General features: G+C 40.0%; 1 protein-coding gene across 2 annotated transcripts in view; it reads right to left on the reverse strand.

Annotated features, from left to right (window-relative positions):
- ENTREP2 (endosomal transmembrane epsin interactor 2) overlaps positions 1-14,718 on the reverse strand; it is a 95,916-nt gene that overhangs the window by 14,348 nt on the left and 66,850 nt on the right. For both annotated transcript variants that reach the window (XM_066195916.1, XM_066195915.1), the window contains exons 6-9: positions 6,475-6,635; positions 5,747-5,882; positions 1,362-1,437; positions 105-695 (exon numbers count right to left, since the gene is read on the reverse strand). In XM_066195916.1, coding sequence (XP_066052013.1) covers positions 105-695; positions 1,362-1,437; positions 5,747-5,882; positions 6,475-6,635 — 964 coding nt within the window. The remainder of the gene's footprint in view (positions 1-104; positions 696-1,361; positions 1,438-5,746; positions 5,883-6,474; positions 6,636-14,718) is intronic.

Raw genomic sequence — 14,718 nt, forward strand, 5'->3', positions numbered from 1 at the left:
TCTTTGGAATGCTGCACATAATTCCCAGCAGCACCAATTGCTGCACAGATCAATCTTAGTGATTTGCTGCACCTCTGCTGCCCCGTGGTCCCACACACACCTACCTTCAGTGGCAGAGGAACAGGACACAGGGGCACTGCTGGAGCGGACGATGTTTGAGGCTGGGCGTTTTGTTCCGTGCTGCCGTTGGACACCAGCCTCGTGGCTGCTTGCACATGGTGAAGTATTTGCAGGCCCAAAACAGGGAGAGGTCTGGAAAGGGGCAGGAGGCTGGCTAAAGTCCACACAGCAGGTTTTCTTTTGCTTCAAAGGCAGCGTGGCACTGCTCTCTTGAGCAGAGCTCTGCAGTTCTCTTTCTGAGGGGCTGTAATTCCCTGAGGAACAGTCCAAGGACCTGCTGTGGGCACAGCTCTTTTCCTGTCCTTGAGACCTGTCTGTAGAGGCTCGGCTGTGGGAACTGTCGCCCTCGTCAGGAAAGCCCTCTGAGCGAGTTCTGTGAAACCTGCAGTGAGTGTGGCAATCCAGGGCGCTGCAGCTCTGCTCCGCAGCCCCCTTGGGGGTTATGCAGTAGGGAGAAAGATCCACAGAGTGGAGAGATCCTTGAACTTCCAGCGAACAAAGATCTTCAGAGGAGTAGCTACGGTCTGGGATATCAACAGCCTCAGAGACCATCAAAGAGGTGCTCTCAACAGAAACTGCAAAACAAGAGATTCAGAGAAAAATAAAAACTCCTTGCCCACGCTCCCAATTTTCTCCCTCCCCATGTACCGTAGAGTGATTTAAATTTAGCGATCGGCGAGTTCTTGTATCAATAAGAACTCAAAAGCTCTCAGAATAAGAATGCCAAAGCAAAAAACACTGAAGTAATTTACTTCTTTCCAGTGTCCTTCAGCAAAGATATTTTTGTGCTGTTCTTGATACTGACTTTTGAACTTTAAATTAATGGGCTCCATACTGCTACTCATCTACTTGCACCCCCAAACATCTGTGCTTCAGGCAGCAAGCTTCCTATTGAGGCTCCTGGAAGCCATGGAGGAAAATACTCTTTGGAGAAGGAGCGTGGGGATCAGGAAGCCACCCATGGTTGCCGACTATGAGACACAAGCTGCAAGGAATGTGCAGGACTCTTCCAAGAGAAACAACAGTTGCCAGATCCACCTCAAAGGGCTTAACTAGAGCTTGCTTTGTCTAGCCAAACTCTCCTCTGCATTTCCAGCCCCAGCCTCTGACTGTGAAAAGGTCCTTCTTGCAATGAATAACCTGAAAGCAAATCCATCTTTCTCCACTAAGAAGGGCAGAAGAGAAAGTGTGCTCAAAACTCCCACTCCATCTTAAGGAGACAAATGCAAAGCCACGATCACCTTGTGTGCTGAAGTCCGGGGTCGCGTTCCTCTCCCCCAGGCTCGATTCAGACACTTGCTGAGCAGCACCAGTGACCTAAATGAACATTTGGAATGAAAGAGCTCATTAACCTGCAACTTACACACAAAGTGTAGCGCTCAGGATCTGAAGGACACACCTGACAACAATGCTGAGTCACTTTCATATGAGCTGCTATTTACACTGAAAACTATTTAAAGTATTTTACATCTTTAGGTCAGGAGCAAATGCAGGGTAAAGGTACATGCTTAATGCAATTTTTCATTTTTCCAGAATCTACAAGGTAAATTCATCTTGAATTCACAGGCACTTGGGGCTGCAGGCTCACACTACTAAACTTAATGTCTGCAATGCTTAACACCAATGGGTTTAGTAAAAGCAACCTCTTTCTGCAGTCTGCGTTTCTCGTATTGCGCTTGTCTTTTTGTTCACATCATATCACCCTAAAATAGGAGAGAGAAACCCAGAAACCACAAAAGCAAGCACAAAAGCAGTATTTTCCTTTAGTTACTTGTGAGGACGCGTTTTGAAGCCCTATGACATGCTATGTGTTTATTATGTTTTGAAGCCCTGTAACAACATTGCCACCCAGGTGCTCTCCAGCCTGCTGGAGATTGCTGAATGGAGATACTATTACCACTCACCTTTTTTCTGAAGGAGTGGATCTAAGGGGGCAACTTCCCTTCCCTTTTGAGGATCATGTGAACAAAACATAGAATCATTCCTGCTGGAAACACTGGATCCATAAATACCTGAAATTTAGGAAATTTTCTTTCTACTGATTTGAATAGACTTTGTATTGGACCTTGTTGCCAATATCGACAGATTTTTAGCAGTTCTTTGGGAATGTGATTATCAAAAAATTGATTCCAATAAATAGCTGGCAACAACAAATGAGAAAAAATACAAAAAAGGTTGAAAGGAATGAGATTGATACCATCTTGAGCAAAAGGTATCTCATCTACTTCTGTCTGTGGGGCCACAATTAACTAGAAGAGCTTATTCTGGTTGGTGACAGTCTAGAAATCAGCATCAGTCACCTCTGTGCAAACCTTTTTGTCAAGCGCTTAATCTGTGTCTGGCCTTCTAAAAAATTGGATGTGACAGAGTTAGTCTGACTCTGTTAGGGAAAAAGCTTCCATTTCACATGCCAGTGTAGATAAAAGCACACACATTTGTGCATAATTTACTGTGCTCATTGTTTTTTTCTATCTAATCTAATCTAATCTAATCTAATCTAATCTAATCTAATCTAATCCATCACTATGATCAAGTGACCAGGAAACTTCTTCTGGTACAAATTTAGTTTTAAAAACTATTTTATGGGTTAGCAAATACAACTCCAAACAAAGAACAGTACCAGAAATACTTTAACTCAGCAAGAGATGGATAGAGGACTGGGAAGCAAAAGGGAAATCGCTCATATTTTTAAACAATTCCCTTAGACATTTCTTAATGGATCTTTCTTGATTGTAGCGGAGTATCACATCTGTGGTAAAATAGTAAAAAGTGGCGTCACTCGAAGTCACAGACTGTTCCTGGGGTCTAACTCTTGAAGTTCTGGGAACTAACTAGAAAAGTAAGAAATGTTCACAAATGCTCTTGGTTGTTGTAGAAAATTCAGACTGACTACCTTTTGGAAGAAATAGTATAATGTTTTAAGGGTGTTTGTTTATTTTTAAACGTCTAGGGATTCTAGGGGCTTTCATTAATATAGGTGCTTTCACATAACCACTGATTAATTTCTTAATCACTGACTGGAAAATACCTGCTGAAAATTTGTGCTGCAACATTTATTGACACTCTACGTTGTCTCTGAATAATTGCTGAATGTATTTTATATGCATTTGGAATTGATTAACCTTCTTGCTTGGGGGAAGGAGAACCAGGGTTTTAATTGTAGGGGATAACACTGACAATTTTGAAGCCAGGTCAGAGTTTTGGTTCACACAGGGACAAGCATGTGGTTTTGTGCAGGTTCCTGCACAACCAAGGGTAACAAAACTTTATTGAATTCCATATCCTCAGACAGTCACTAGGCCATCAATAGAAAAAAAGGAAGAAAAAGTCGTGCTTTTAACAAGTCTGTACACCCTACAAGTTAGAAAACCTTATAAAACACTGTCATTGATTTAGTTCACCCAGAGCCCTGATCTGTTTGTTCTCATCTTTTCTATATCCCAGTCAATACTTAGCAGGGAAAACAGTGTGAAAACCACTTTTTGTTACAGTCATGAAATGGGAATTCCTAATCAGTAAAGACGACAACAGCAATTTTTATATGGATGCAACCACTTAAATTAGTACTGACATTTGTTGCCCATAAATGCATGAAATATCGAGTCTAATTTGGTAAAATATAATAAAATTCTAAGGACCTCAATCCATTTAAAACCAAATAAAACCTATTGCTTGACGCACAGTAAAAGGTTTTACAATTATGACATTATTACATAATGGTTCCCAGAAGCACTTTTGCAGCTAAATCCCTGCCATGATTTCCATTGCCAAGCCTGCCTTGGAGGGATTTATAAATCTCATTATTTCAGTTCCTACTGTACTCTGCTCTATGGGAGCATTTGCACTATGTAACAGCTCAGGTCTCCATTTTGTTCTTCTTGTAGACCCAAACTGTCTTAGACTTTGGTTCCCTTCTCCATTTACAGCTCAGCTGGGACACTAATTGCAAAAAATACATGAAGGCTTTTGCGGTCAAGAAAAATCTGTGGCTACAGTGTCACTGTAGGCTTTGGTTATCCCTGCCAGTGAGCTCCAGCGCTGAGACACAGAGCCTGTCACAAGTTCTCTGAACAGCAACTAGCACGTTCACTTAAACTCACTCCTGGTAAGAAACTATATAATTATCACCATTAGAAATGACTATCACTTACCTTCCCTGGAGATTAGAACAAACACCTCTGGAGCCCAGGTGCCAGAGGTGAACAGGCAAACTGACCCCAGATGCCAAAAATCAACAGTGAACACATCTACTTATGAAAGCCAAGCTCTTCTTGCAAGAGCATGACTTTGCTTTAAGTCACATCTTGTTAAATTACATTTTTGTTACATGCTGATGCTCACACCAAGAGTGGTACCAGTAACAAGAGTGCTCAAAATGATTTTGTGCTTCACTAAAAATAGTCACTTTACTAATCCTTCCTTAGTACCACATGAATTCTTAAGGACACTTCCCTTTCCCCCCCAAATCATGCATGAATCATATCACTTTTGTCCATGTTTTTTATCACTGAAAAATACTGATTTCTCCAAGGCCTGCAGGTTCATCTGAGTTACTGCCAAGGAAAAAGGATGGAACTGGGATAAAAAATATTCTAGAAGGAGATGGCCTTGAAAACTCCAATTTTGCTCTTCATCAAGGAACTTCACTCACAAGCAGTTTATACAGATTCATTTTATAATAGCCAAGCAAAGCAAAAGTAATGCAATATTTGGCCTGTTTGTGGTGTTGGGTGGAGGGTGTAGTACAAGGCAAGGATCAGAAGACCTGCCAGAAGCTGCAAAGTTAGGCATATCTTGGAGAGATTTAATTGTATTTTTTGTTGGAGGTTTCACATTTCAATGTTCTTTTTTTCTCAGACACTTGTTTTATTGATTATCTTAAGAATCTTCCTGTGTAAAATAGTGAAAATTTATGTAATTTCTTTAGGTTTGTGGTTTCAATTCTGGTTTCCTCCAGTGGGGAAAAAAGTCACTAATAAATGTTTGTGTTGTATTTTGGGGAAAGGCAAAGTAGTCCCCTCTGTAATGTGGGTGCAATTTGACAACCTGAACACAGGTGTTTCCTCAGTGTGCTATTAACAACTGATAAAGAATACCTAGAACATTTGACTCCTGGAGTTTTCACTGAAGCCTGAAAGAAATTAGAGCTTCTAAAAGCAATTGTAAGTATTTTCCCTCTGTGACAGCTGATTCAATTACCACAAATCCCTTCAAGCAAATGCTTCAATCAGCTCTGGCTGTACATGCAGACAGATTTTAATTTCAGTACAGTACAGAATAAAGCAAAAAGTGTAATGTAAATATTTGTCTCAAGTACACTGGATCCTTTCTGTAAGTTCAGGGTAAAGGTGTTCTGCACTCTCAGGAGTAGCAGTTTCTTGCCACATAACAGCAGAAGATGATTACTAAAGACTGTAACAATCAGAAGGGTTAAGCAATAGAGAACTACTCACTGCTGTTGCATAGGAATAAAATTAGCTAAACACTTATGAAGAAAATGGTCTGGAAAAATGTTTTTAAAGAATGTAAGTATTTCCTACTGGTTGTTCTTTAAAGTTTATCTAGAATTATTTTGCGCCATGAAAATTTGAAGACCACAGAAAGAATTTCCTTTGGTTTTCCTCACCTGACTGGCAGGCATCTCTCCAATCACTGCCTCATAAGGAGGGGGCAGCTCACTTGGATACAGCATTCCCGGGCTATTAATGGTTACTTCATATAAAGCACCAAACGGGGAATGAGGGAAGTCCAAATGGAGACTTCTACATAAAAACATAAACAAGCAAACAATTAACAAACGGCATTGGATCTATTACCTACACCACAGTGATATTATGACTTCTCTGAATTCAAAGCCAATACGCTACAAAGAACTACATTCAAGAAATTTATTGGACATCCAAAATGAAGCCCTTGTTCACAGGGTAGCTTTAACAACGGTTTTCGTTTAGGATGCCAGCCATCTTTACCAGCCTGTTTTGCCATCATTAATGTCCTTCACTACTCCAAATAAATACATGTTAATTGCAATGATTTCCTTAAAAAATTAAATCTCATACTCAACTTCAAATGTACAGAGGAATCACTTCCAAAAGGATCTTTGCTCAAAGCTCAGGCAAGGCTAAGATATCCTTGTCTTAGCTAAGTTCAATCATTTCTCTATTGCAGCAGTGCTTTATCACAAATATTTCCAGACGTAGCCTAACAAGTTTGCAAAAAACCATTATGTGATCTCTCTGGAAAAGAAGAGCCTAATGCAAGTGGAGGACATTATTTGGCTTTGCATTCTTTGAAAGAGCTCCTCAGCCCACAGCTCAGAACCCAGCGCTGACTGCGACAGGGAAGGAGAATCACCTCTGTGCCTCGCCCACGGGTGTGCAGGTGTACTCCGGGGGGTAGTAGGGAGGGGGGGGGATTGGTGGGATGAACTCATCAAAATCCAAGGTTTGGTGCAGGACAGTTCCATGCGGAGTCATGCAGTCAGGATTGGCAGAATGTGGCCTCTGTGGCAGAAACTGAAAATGAACAGGTAAAGTTCCTTCAGATGGTAGAAACATCATCACCAGTATCAACAATTTTAATAAAAGGCCAATATTTGTGACCCTGACCAATACCAAATTCATGAACACCCAAGCTGAAATGAAAAAGGCACTTCTGGGAGCATAAGAATATTTGTGATCAGTGAGGAGGGTGAGTTAGATTGCCAAAATACAGCACAAGGTTCTACTAAAGACAGAGAGGCCGTGGGCTGCCACTCAGTCACTCTTAGGATGCAGGACTCAGACATTTACCAATTAATGGCTTTTCAAGAAATATTTCTACATTGTATATTGTTTTATTGTAGCCCCACATAATCAGTTCTATTTTAACAACTGATGAAAAATAGATATAACTACTAAAATAACTATTTGCATGTTTTTGTTTCCAATCTGAACTGCCTTGCACTTACAGAGAAAAAAAAACCCCAATGCCAACCCTCAAAACAATCCGAAGTAAAACTAACTAGAAACAGGCTACTACATAGACATTATGTTTTGAATAAAACAACTGGAAATATCCCACCTATTTTTCACTTCCAGTGAAGGGGCTGTTTATAATTATTCTTTATTGTTCTTGTAAAATGAAATATCCTTAATAGCTGTTTGTGGTTTGGTGATACAGACACCGCACACTTAAATGTGGTATAAAGGTTATAAGTACTGGTATGAAAGTAAGAAAAACATTTGCTCCATATACACATCTCAAAACCCAAAAGAAAATAACTATACTGCACAATAAAAAGTAATAATACTGAGAACCACATCAATATTTGTGACAGGAACCTCATCAGCTTCCAGCAGAGCGGGGATTTAAAGAATTTAAAGAATTCCAATACCACTGATAACAGGAACACTCACAAGCGTTCTGGGAAAGACCTGAACTAATTCAAGATCAAATATGGGCCATCCTGAAAATCCCACAACCCACACCTGGCCCTATTTGGCCCCCACGGATCAAAGGGGACTAAAAGACAATCCAAAAGCACAGAATTTTTTCTTCTCCAGGCAAACTTCTGCTGTCATATCACTTTTCTTGGATCAGCAGATGACTTGATTTTCAGCTCCTGCCTTCTAAAACAAGCCAGCTAAGAAACTTTGCTGAAGGCACATTTCTTTTTTAGACTGGAACAAGACAACATATGTTTTTGTACTGTTGGCTCATTACATCACTGTTTGTTTAAATCCATGATAAAAATTTGGGAAGCAGTAAAATAAAAAGGAAAATGTTTATGCTTAGGAGACCCAGCAAATAGAAAGCAAATTACCTTCATCTTTAATATCACAGTTCTACATTGATCACTTTTTGAAATTTAACTTGGTGTAGTTCTGTGGAATTTATATTACCACAGAAATAATTGGTCCTTTGTGTTTTAAAGCTTGAGTTACATGTTAGTTCTATTAAACTCACCCTATGTATGTTGTTTCAAAGGTCAGAGCTGTAATAATACAGCGCAGCAGAGGGTCAGGAGGACCAATATCAACTGTTTGTGAAAATGAAGTATTAGCTGCTCACTGATCAGCTCTCCAGAGATATTTCCACACATAACTATTAATAAAGAACCTCCTCTGCAGAATGTGTTATTTCCTTACATCCTACAGCCTACCAAGGACTTTCAGCCATTGTGTTCTACTCACAGCATAGAAACAAAGACATGGCTTCAGTTTGATTTACTCGTAGTTATGTGAAATGTCTGATGCTCTTTCATCCCCCATGTGAGGTGGGATGCTTTTATCCCAGGTACTATCAGACATTTCTCTATGCGGCTTACAAAAAAAACCCCAAAACCTTTCTTGCAGTCATTTGGTCTAAACTCATTTGATCTTTCAACAGCCATTTCCCAAAGTGTAAAATTACATTAATATCAACCATTAAACTACAAATTTCTGCCCTAAGCAATCATTGGTCTGCTACCATCTCAAATACATGGAAGAATCTTTTAGGAAAAAAGGAAGGAAGCAAGATAAACTTCAACATAATTATCTAAAACCTGCAATCATTTATCATAATGGAAACAAGTATCTGAATACTCTGGGTCACATTTTGTACGTATTTGACTCCACCAAACTTGGGATTGCCCTCATTTTCCTAAAAGAGTTGATAATTTGGGTCATTTTTACAGTTTGGAAACAAAACAATTTTAATTTACAATTTCCTTGACCTTCTCCCAGAGTGTTTCCACACTGCCATGGACCCCAAGCTTTGGTTTGCAGCAGAGACCTTGCAGCTCCATTCCCTCAGTCCTGGAGTTCCCTGCAGCTGGATCCCTTCAGTCTCATATTGGGAGTGATACTCTCACCGCTGTCAGCACAGGGCAATTAAACACAGGGCACTTTCACAGCAGCTGAACCATCAGCACACACTTTGTGGGACATGACAGAAGGGAGAGGTTTTACACAGGGCAGAAGGGGCTGTGGTTCCAGGAGGAGAAGACCTAATGCTTGGATGCAGTTCAGTTGAACAGCAGAATTATCTGCATCCCTTTCCAGATCCGGCAATACAAACCATGGCAACGAACCGTGACCAACACTTGACAACGAGCAGCAGAATGGACATGAAAATACACAAGTTTGGGGGGTGTTTATAAACAACAGTTTACCTGTGTGATATCATCCTGCTGGAAGGCACAGAAATTAAAGTGAAAAAGGCTGTAAGAGGGAAACTAGCAGGAAATGAAACAATAGCAAATATAAGGGATTACCACAAAGAACAGACATCCTTGAGAAAACAATTGAAAGCTGGTAAGTGGGAATTAAGTCATTTTTTATTTCATACTATGTTATCTACTGATCTCTGCTAGCCTGCAAAAGCTCATTCTTTCTACAGGAAAATGTATTTTAAAAATCTTCAAGAGTTAGTCTCAAATAGTGAAGTCTGGCAGGGTTTCAACAAAGGCTTAATACAAATTTCATAGCATAAAAAAAGACAGTAATAAAATGCAAAGAGCTGAGAAAGCTGAAGAAACACTGACAAATACTTTCACACAGAAACACACATTTCTGGTATTAGAAGACAGCTGTTACCAAGTAATCAGTCTCAAGATACTGATGTCAAGTGGGACAGGCAACAAAAAGAACCACCAAGCAGAAAATGGGGATGGCCTGTTCAGTCACCAGGATAAACAGGACCAAGTTGCACTCAGTATCATGTCAAAAACTACAGCTCACACTATGGAACAACTCACACAGTGGGTCTCCCAGCCAGCCTTGGGATTAAACTAGTGGCCACTGCAGAAGCAATGGATAGAAAATGGTTGCAGACACAGATAAACAGCACATAGCATCTCTGGTAAATGCTAAACTCCCAACTGCATTAAAAGCTTAGTGAAAATCAACAGATACTTCAAACATATTTGCTAGAAAGAAAGAGAAAACCCATGGCTGTGGAAATCCAAAAGACTCAACCATTTCTGTTACCCTCCTAGAGCTGTTCGATGCTGCGAGCTTTAAGAAATCTGACAGGCAAAGAAATACAGATCTGGAATTCATGCTCTTCTTTTAGGAAACAGCTGACCTTATGTTTGAAGCTTGGCATTCAAACTATGACACTCACACAGGTGTATTCTCATCCTGGGCCTTACTTTAGTGTGCGAAACGTGTCTGATACCAGATGGGCATTGCACAGACCAGTGCATGTGCTAAAGGGATGTGCAACACGGAGCACACAGCCACCACAGACCTTGGAGTGTTTTCACTGGGCACGTCTGACTTGGACAGAGTTGAACAGCCTGATTTCAACAGCCCTCATAGTGAGGACTACTTAATGTTTTTATTTTTGTCAGCAGTTACAAAGGAGGAGTGAAACGTGCTTTCTGTCTGGTTGCAGCAGGGTAAACAAGAAAGCTGCAAAACACTATAAACCCACTCCTTGGACCTGCATTCAATACAGCAGTTTGCCATGGCGGCAGCAGCAGCCAAGTCGTTAGGAAGCCGAGAATTAAAAGCACAAATGCTAGAAGTTCCCCACTTCCAGAAGAGGTAATGTTTTTGGAAAATGCAGTTATGCTCAACAGTCCATTGCCATAGTACTGAGAATTCCATACAGCCAGCAATGGGGCTGGACACCAGTGACCTCCTCTGCCAGCTCACAGGCTGCAGCCAGACACACCAGCTATCCCTGCCCAGTGAAGAATAACACGTCTTCTCTCAGTGTTTAACTTTTCCAGGTGGAATAAACACCATTGCATAGATATGTGTAAAACTGTGAAACTCTTTCTCTTTTTGTCAGACTGAATTTCCAGCTCTTCACTGAAAGGTTGTCTCCAAGTTGGTCACTGAAGTGATCAGGAGGTATTATCATGTTCTGAGTATTCTGAGTACACTGAGGTAAAAGCTGATGGAGGAGACCCAGTTAAGGAACTGAAGAAACAGCAGGTAAGACCCGTCAATAAAATTCTCTGTAGAAACAGTTCCTCATGTGATACCATGTGGTCCATCCTTCTGCCCAAGGTATGTGAGACCAACAGCTCTGCACCGGGATTCCCAGCTGTGGGGCCTCCCCACCAAACATCAGCAAAGACATCCTGTGCTCTGTGCATCCTGCAGCTGCTCAGCACCACTGACCCACGTAAATGCCAGTGCTGGGAGTCACTGCTCAGCAATTACAGCTTATCTAAGCCACAACTCCCATATATCAGTTTGTGCCTGGTGCTCTAAGGGAAACTTATCTGGAGTTTTTCCTACACCTGCATGTAATTACATCTGCCTTCCATATCACATTTATTAATTCTACTGTATAGCTTCGAAATCAGTCCTTTAGAGACCCCAGAGTTCATTATTCTCATTTCAGTCATTTATAAAAATCTGCTGATTTTTGTGAACGGGAAATAAATATTTCTAATTGCATATAATTAAATACTGGCATGTTACCCTGAGTAAAAGCTCTGTGCAATACACTCAGGTCTATAATTCTGTCTTCAATTAACTGTCCTCCTGGACAGGCTGCTGTTTTCCTTTTCTGAAACACTGGAATCAGTATCTGCTGAAGGGAAGTAGAGTAATTGTCTACAAGAACAGAAGGACCATGAGTGACTCTTCTAATTTGTCCCTGATATTAAAGGGAAATTATGAGACAGAAGATATTTTGATAAGGAAAACACATTCAGATTTTTCTGCTCAGTTGTTTCCGGTTGCTGCTCTTATAACCATCACAAGCCATTAGCTCTGTAGCCTCAGGGCATTGCTCTGTGATATCTTTTTTGCAGCACTGACCATATTTTAGTCCTAAATATTAAATATTCTCATTCTACCAATAAAATGTTTGATGAAAAATGGTACATTTGCATTTATGCTGGATGCGAGGGGAGATTTATGCAACCATATTTATGTTTAGGATCTTCCTGTGGACGTATGTCATTCCCAATGCATATTTCTAAAGGGACTGTCATCTGGGTTTTACAGTACCTGTAAGTGAACTTTGTGACCAAAAAAGGATTATTTAGGTTTTGATGTAATTAGATTAAATAATAAATGATATGTAATACGTAAGATCAATTCTCACTTAAGCGTCATCCTGCGGAGGTGTTTTTTTTTTAATTACTATTTCTCCAGAATATGGGGGTTAAACAATGCCAGCAAGATATCACCCTCAAACAGAGATGCTTTCTGTGAGGTGTTTGATTAAAAATATTAACTACAGCCTATTAAGATAATGACATGCTGAATTATCATTAGGACTGATGAAAATAGTAATTAAACGTTACAGCTTGCATGTGTCATCATTACCTTATTTTCTTTACAAAATAACAGATGGTTTTAGGTATCACACAACACGAACAGTTACCAACAGTGATGGTGATAAAATCAGAACACACTCAATGGTATCAGTGCCAGCACTTCTAAGATAAGAGCTGTATAAACATATCCGGAGTGGAAGGAGGACTGGAATAGGCGTAATTCATGCTTTAGCTTGGCCACAGTGGGTGTAATATCTTGTATTTCTTACTTTAATCCAGGCAGCTACCTTTTGAAGAAAACAGGGTGCATTTTTGCAGTAGCCATTCATCAGACAAGATGCAAACTGAAGCTGCCTCAGGCAACAAATGAAATATCATGGAAGTGACAGTTTGGTTATTAAGAGAGGTTTCTTCACATTAAAGAGCCTTGATATGATCTGATTTGATTCACATTTATCTCCTGGAGGGGTGTGTACACAGAAAGAACAATTCTGGGAAGCCCTGTAATGGAGTGCAGCCTTAAACTCTCCAGTGAAACACAACAAATGCCTTTTCAGTCTTTAGCTATGGTACCACTTTCCCTTGCAGCTTTAGTACAATTGGTAGGGTTTCTTTGCCTGAGCAAATGGATATACTTAACACACTGAGAGAGGTTAAAGTGAAATGGAAATTTCAGGTCAACCCAAATGATGAACAATCTAGGAAAAAACCCCAAAAAATATAAAGCAATAAAACCACTTTGAAGTATTTTGCAGGTGTTTTTTTTTTTTCCTTAACACTTGAAATAAAATATTTGTTAGGTGGACTGTCCTTAAACAACAACAAAAAAACCTCTTCAAATTCACTGGAAAATTTAAACTGTGCTCACTACTGGACAGCTTGTGTTTGTGTTTTTAGGATGTTTTTCCTGAAGGTTGGGATGTCAGAAAACAGCAGTTTCCAGTAAAATACATCAGTTTTCCTGTATGAATCAAGACAGTTGCTGTACGCAAAATTCATCAACAAAGCACAAAATCACAGAATCTTTGCTGCGGATTTTCTTGAAATTGTTATACTTGCTTTTTGTTGCTAAGCAATAAATTGGAATTCTTTGAATTTGCAAAAATTACGATTCCAACGGATTAATTTCTGAGACAAGAACACTAACACAGCAGAGGAATCACAGAACTGATTGCTCTAAGGATAACCTAATGACATCCAAGGAGGGTGTTCCCTATTGCCTCCCCTTGCTACAGGAGAGCCTACAGAGCTCTTGAATACTGTAGAACAGAGTAAAACTATCAGCACAATAACGAAAACCTTTTCAGCTATGAGCAGTGGTATCTCTTGCTGCTGCTGTCCAACTTCCAACATGGTACAACCCAGCTAAGAGAAGATGCAGCATCAGTGGAAAGTAAAAGGAAAAAGCATAAATCTGCATGAACAAGCAAGAGAAAAGGAAGTTAATCAGATTTCTGGGTGTAGTAGAGCAAAGGGCAACTGCAGATCATGGGACAATAGGCTGAAAGTAGTGAAAGAAAAAGAAATCCTCAGGTGAGAGTTCAGCTGGTCTAAGTCAGCGTAGCCCCAGGGAAGTTACGCTCACTTAGGCCTGGCAGGAATCTGGCTCAGCAACCTGAAAAAAGAAAGGGAAAAACTGATAAACAAGAAAAGACTGGGATAGAGCAGAAATATAAATATATATATTTCCCTTCTTCCAGGGAGAGGGAAGAAATTTCTTGCCGATGGAGCTGAAAGGGTGGGAGAACGGACAACTAAGCAGGAAGACAGAAAGCTGGAAACACAAAGCATAGGAAACAAGAAATTAACATAATAGCAGCATTGCCAGGTGGGAAAGAAAGAATCTTAAAGACATCAAGAATGAGGTGGCAGAGAGAGAAATTACGTGCTTTTTAAGGAATTTGACTTCCTATTGAGGTTACTGCTTCTTGCATATGCCCATCAGAAGCACTTTAATATTGCTCTTGGTTCATTGTTATCTATTCGTTTTTATTCTTCTGACAGTGCTAAATACCATTCAGTGTAGATCAAGATTCTTGGAATATACACTTCTGGACCACTGCTACCATTTTTCCACTAGACTTTCGATAAACTCTTCATCTCCCCATCATCACTGCAAGGTGAAAAAGTTCTTCAGTCAATGGGCATTCTTGTAGCCAATATGGATGGGGAGAGTGTGTGAAAAGAAAGAATACCCAAAATATGATAAAAACCCTTTAACATTTAAAATATAAGAGTCATCAGCTGAAATTATTATTTCTGCTAATTGTTTTGCATCCATAGTAGTGTTATTAAATAAGCACTGTTTACAAGCCTCTACAAGCCTGCACAACATGCACACACAGAGCCCTATAGCAAAAATGCATTTATGTACTATTTGTAGTAAT

This window comes from Chamaea fasciata, unplaced genomic scaffold, assembly GCF_029207755.1.
Source record: "Chamaea fasciata isolate MVZ Bird 193981 ecotype frontalis unplaced genomic scaffold, bChaFas1.0.hap1 SCAF_14, whole genome shotgun sequence".
NCBI lineage: Eukaryota > Metazoa > Chordata > Aves > Passeriformes > Sylviidae > Chamaea > Chamaea fasciata.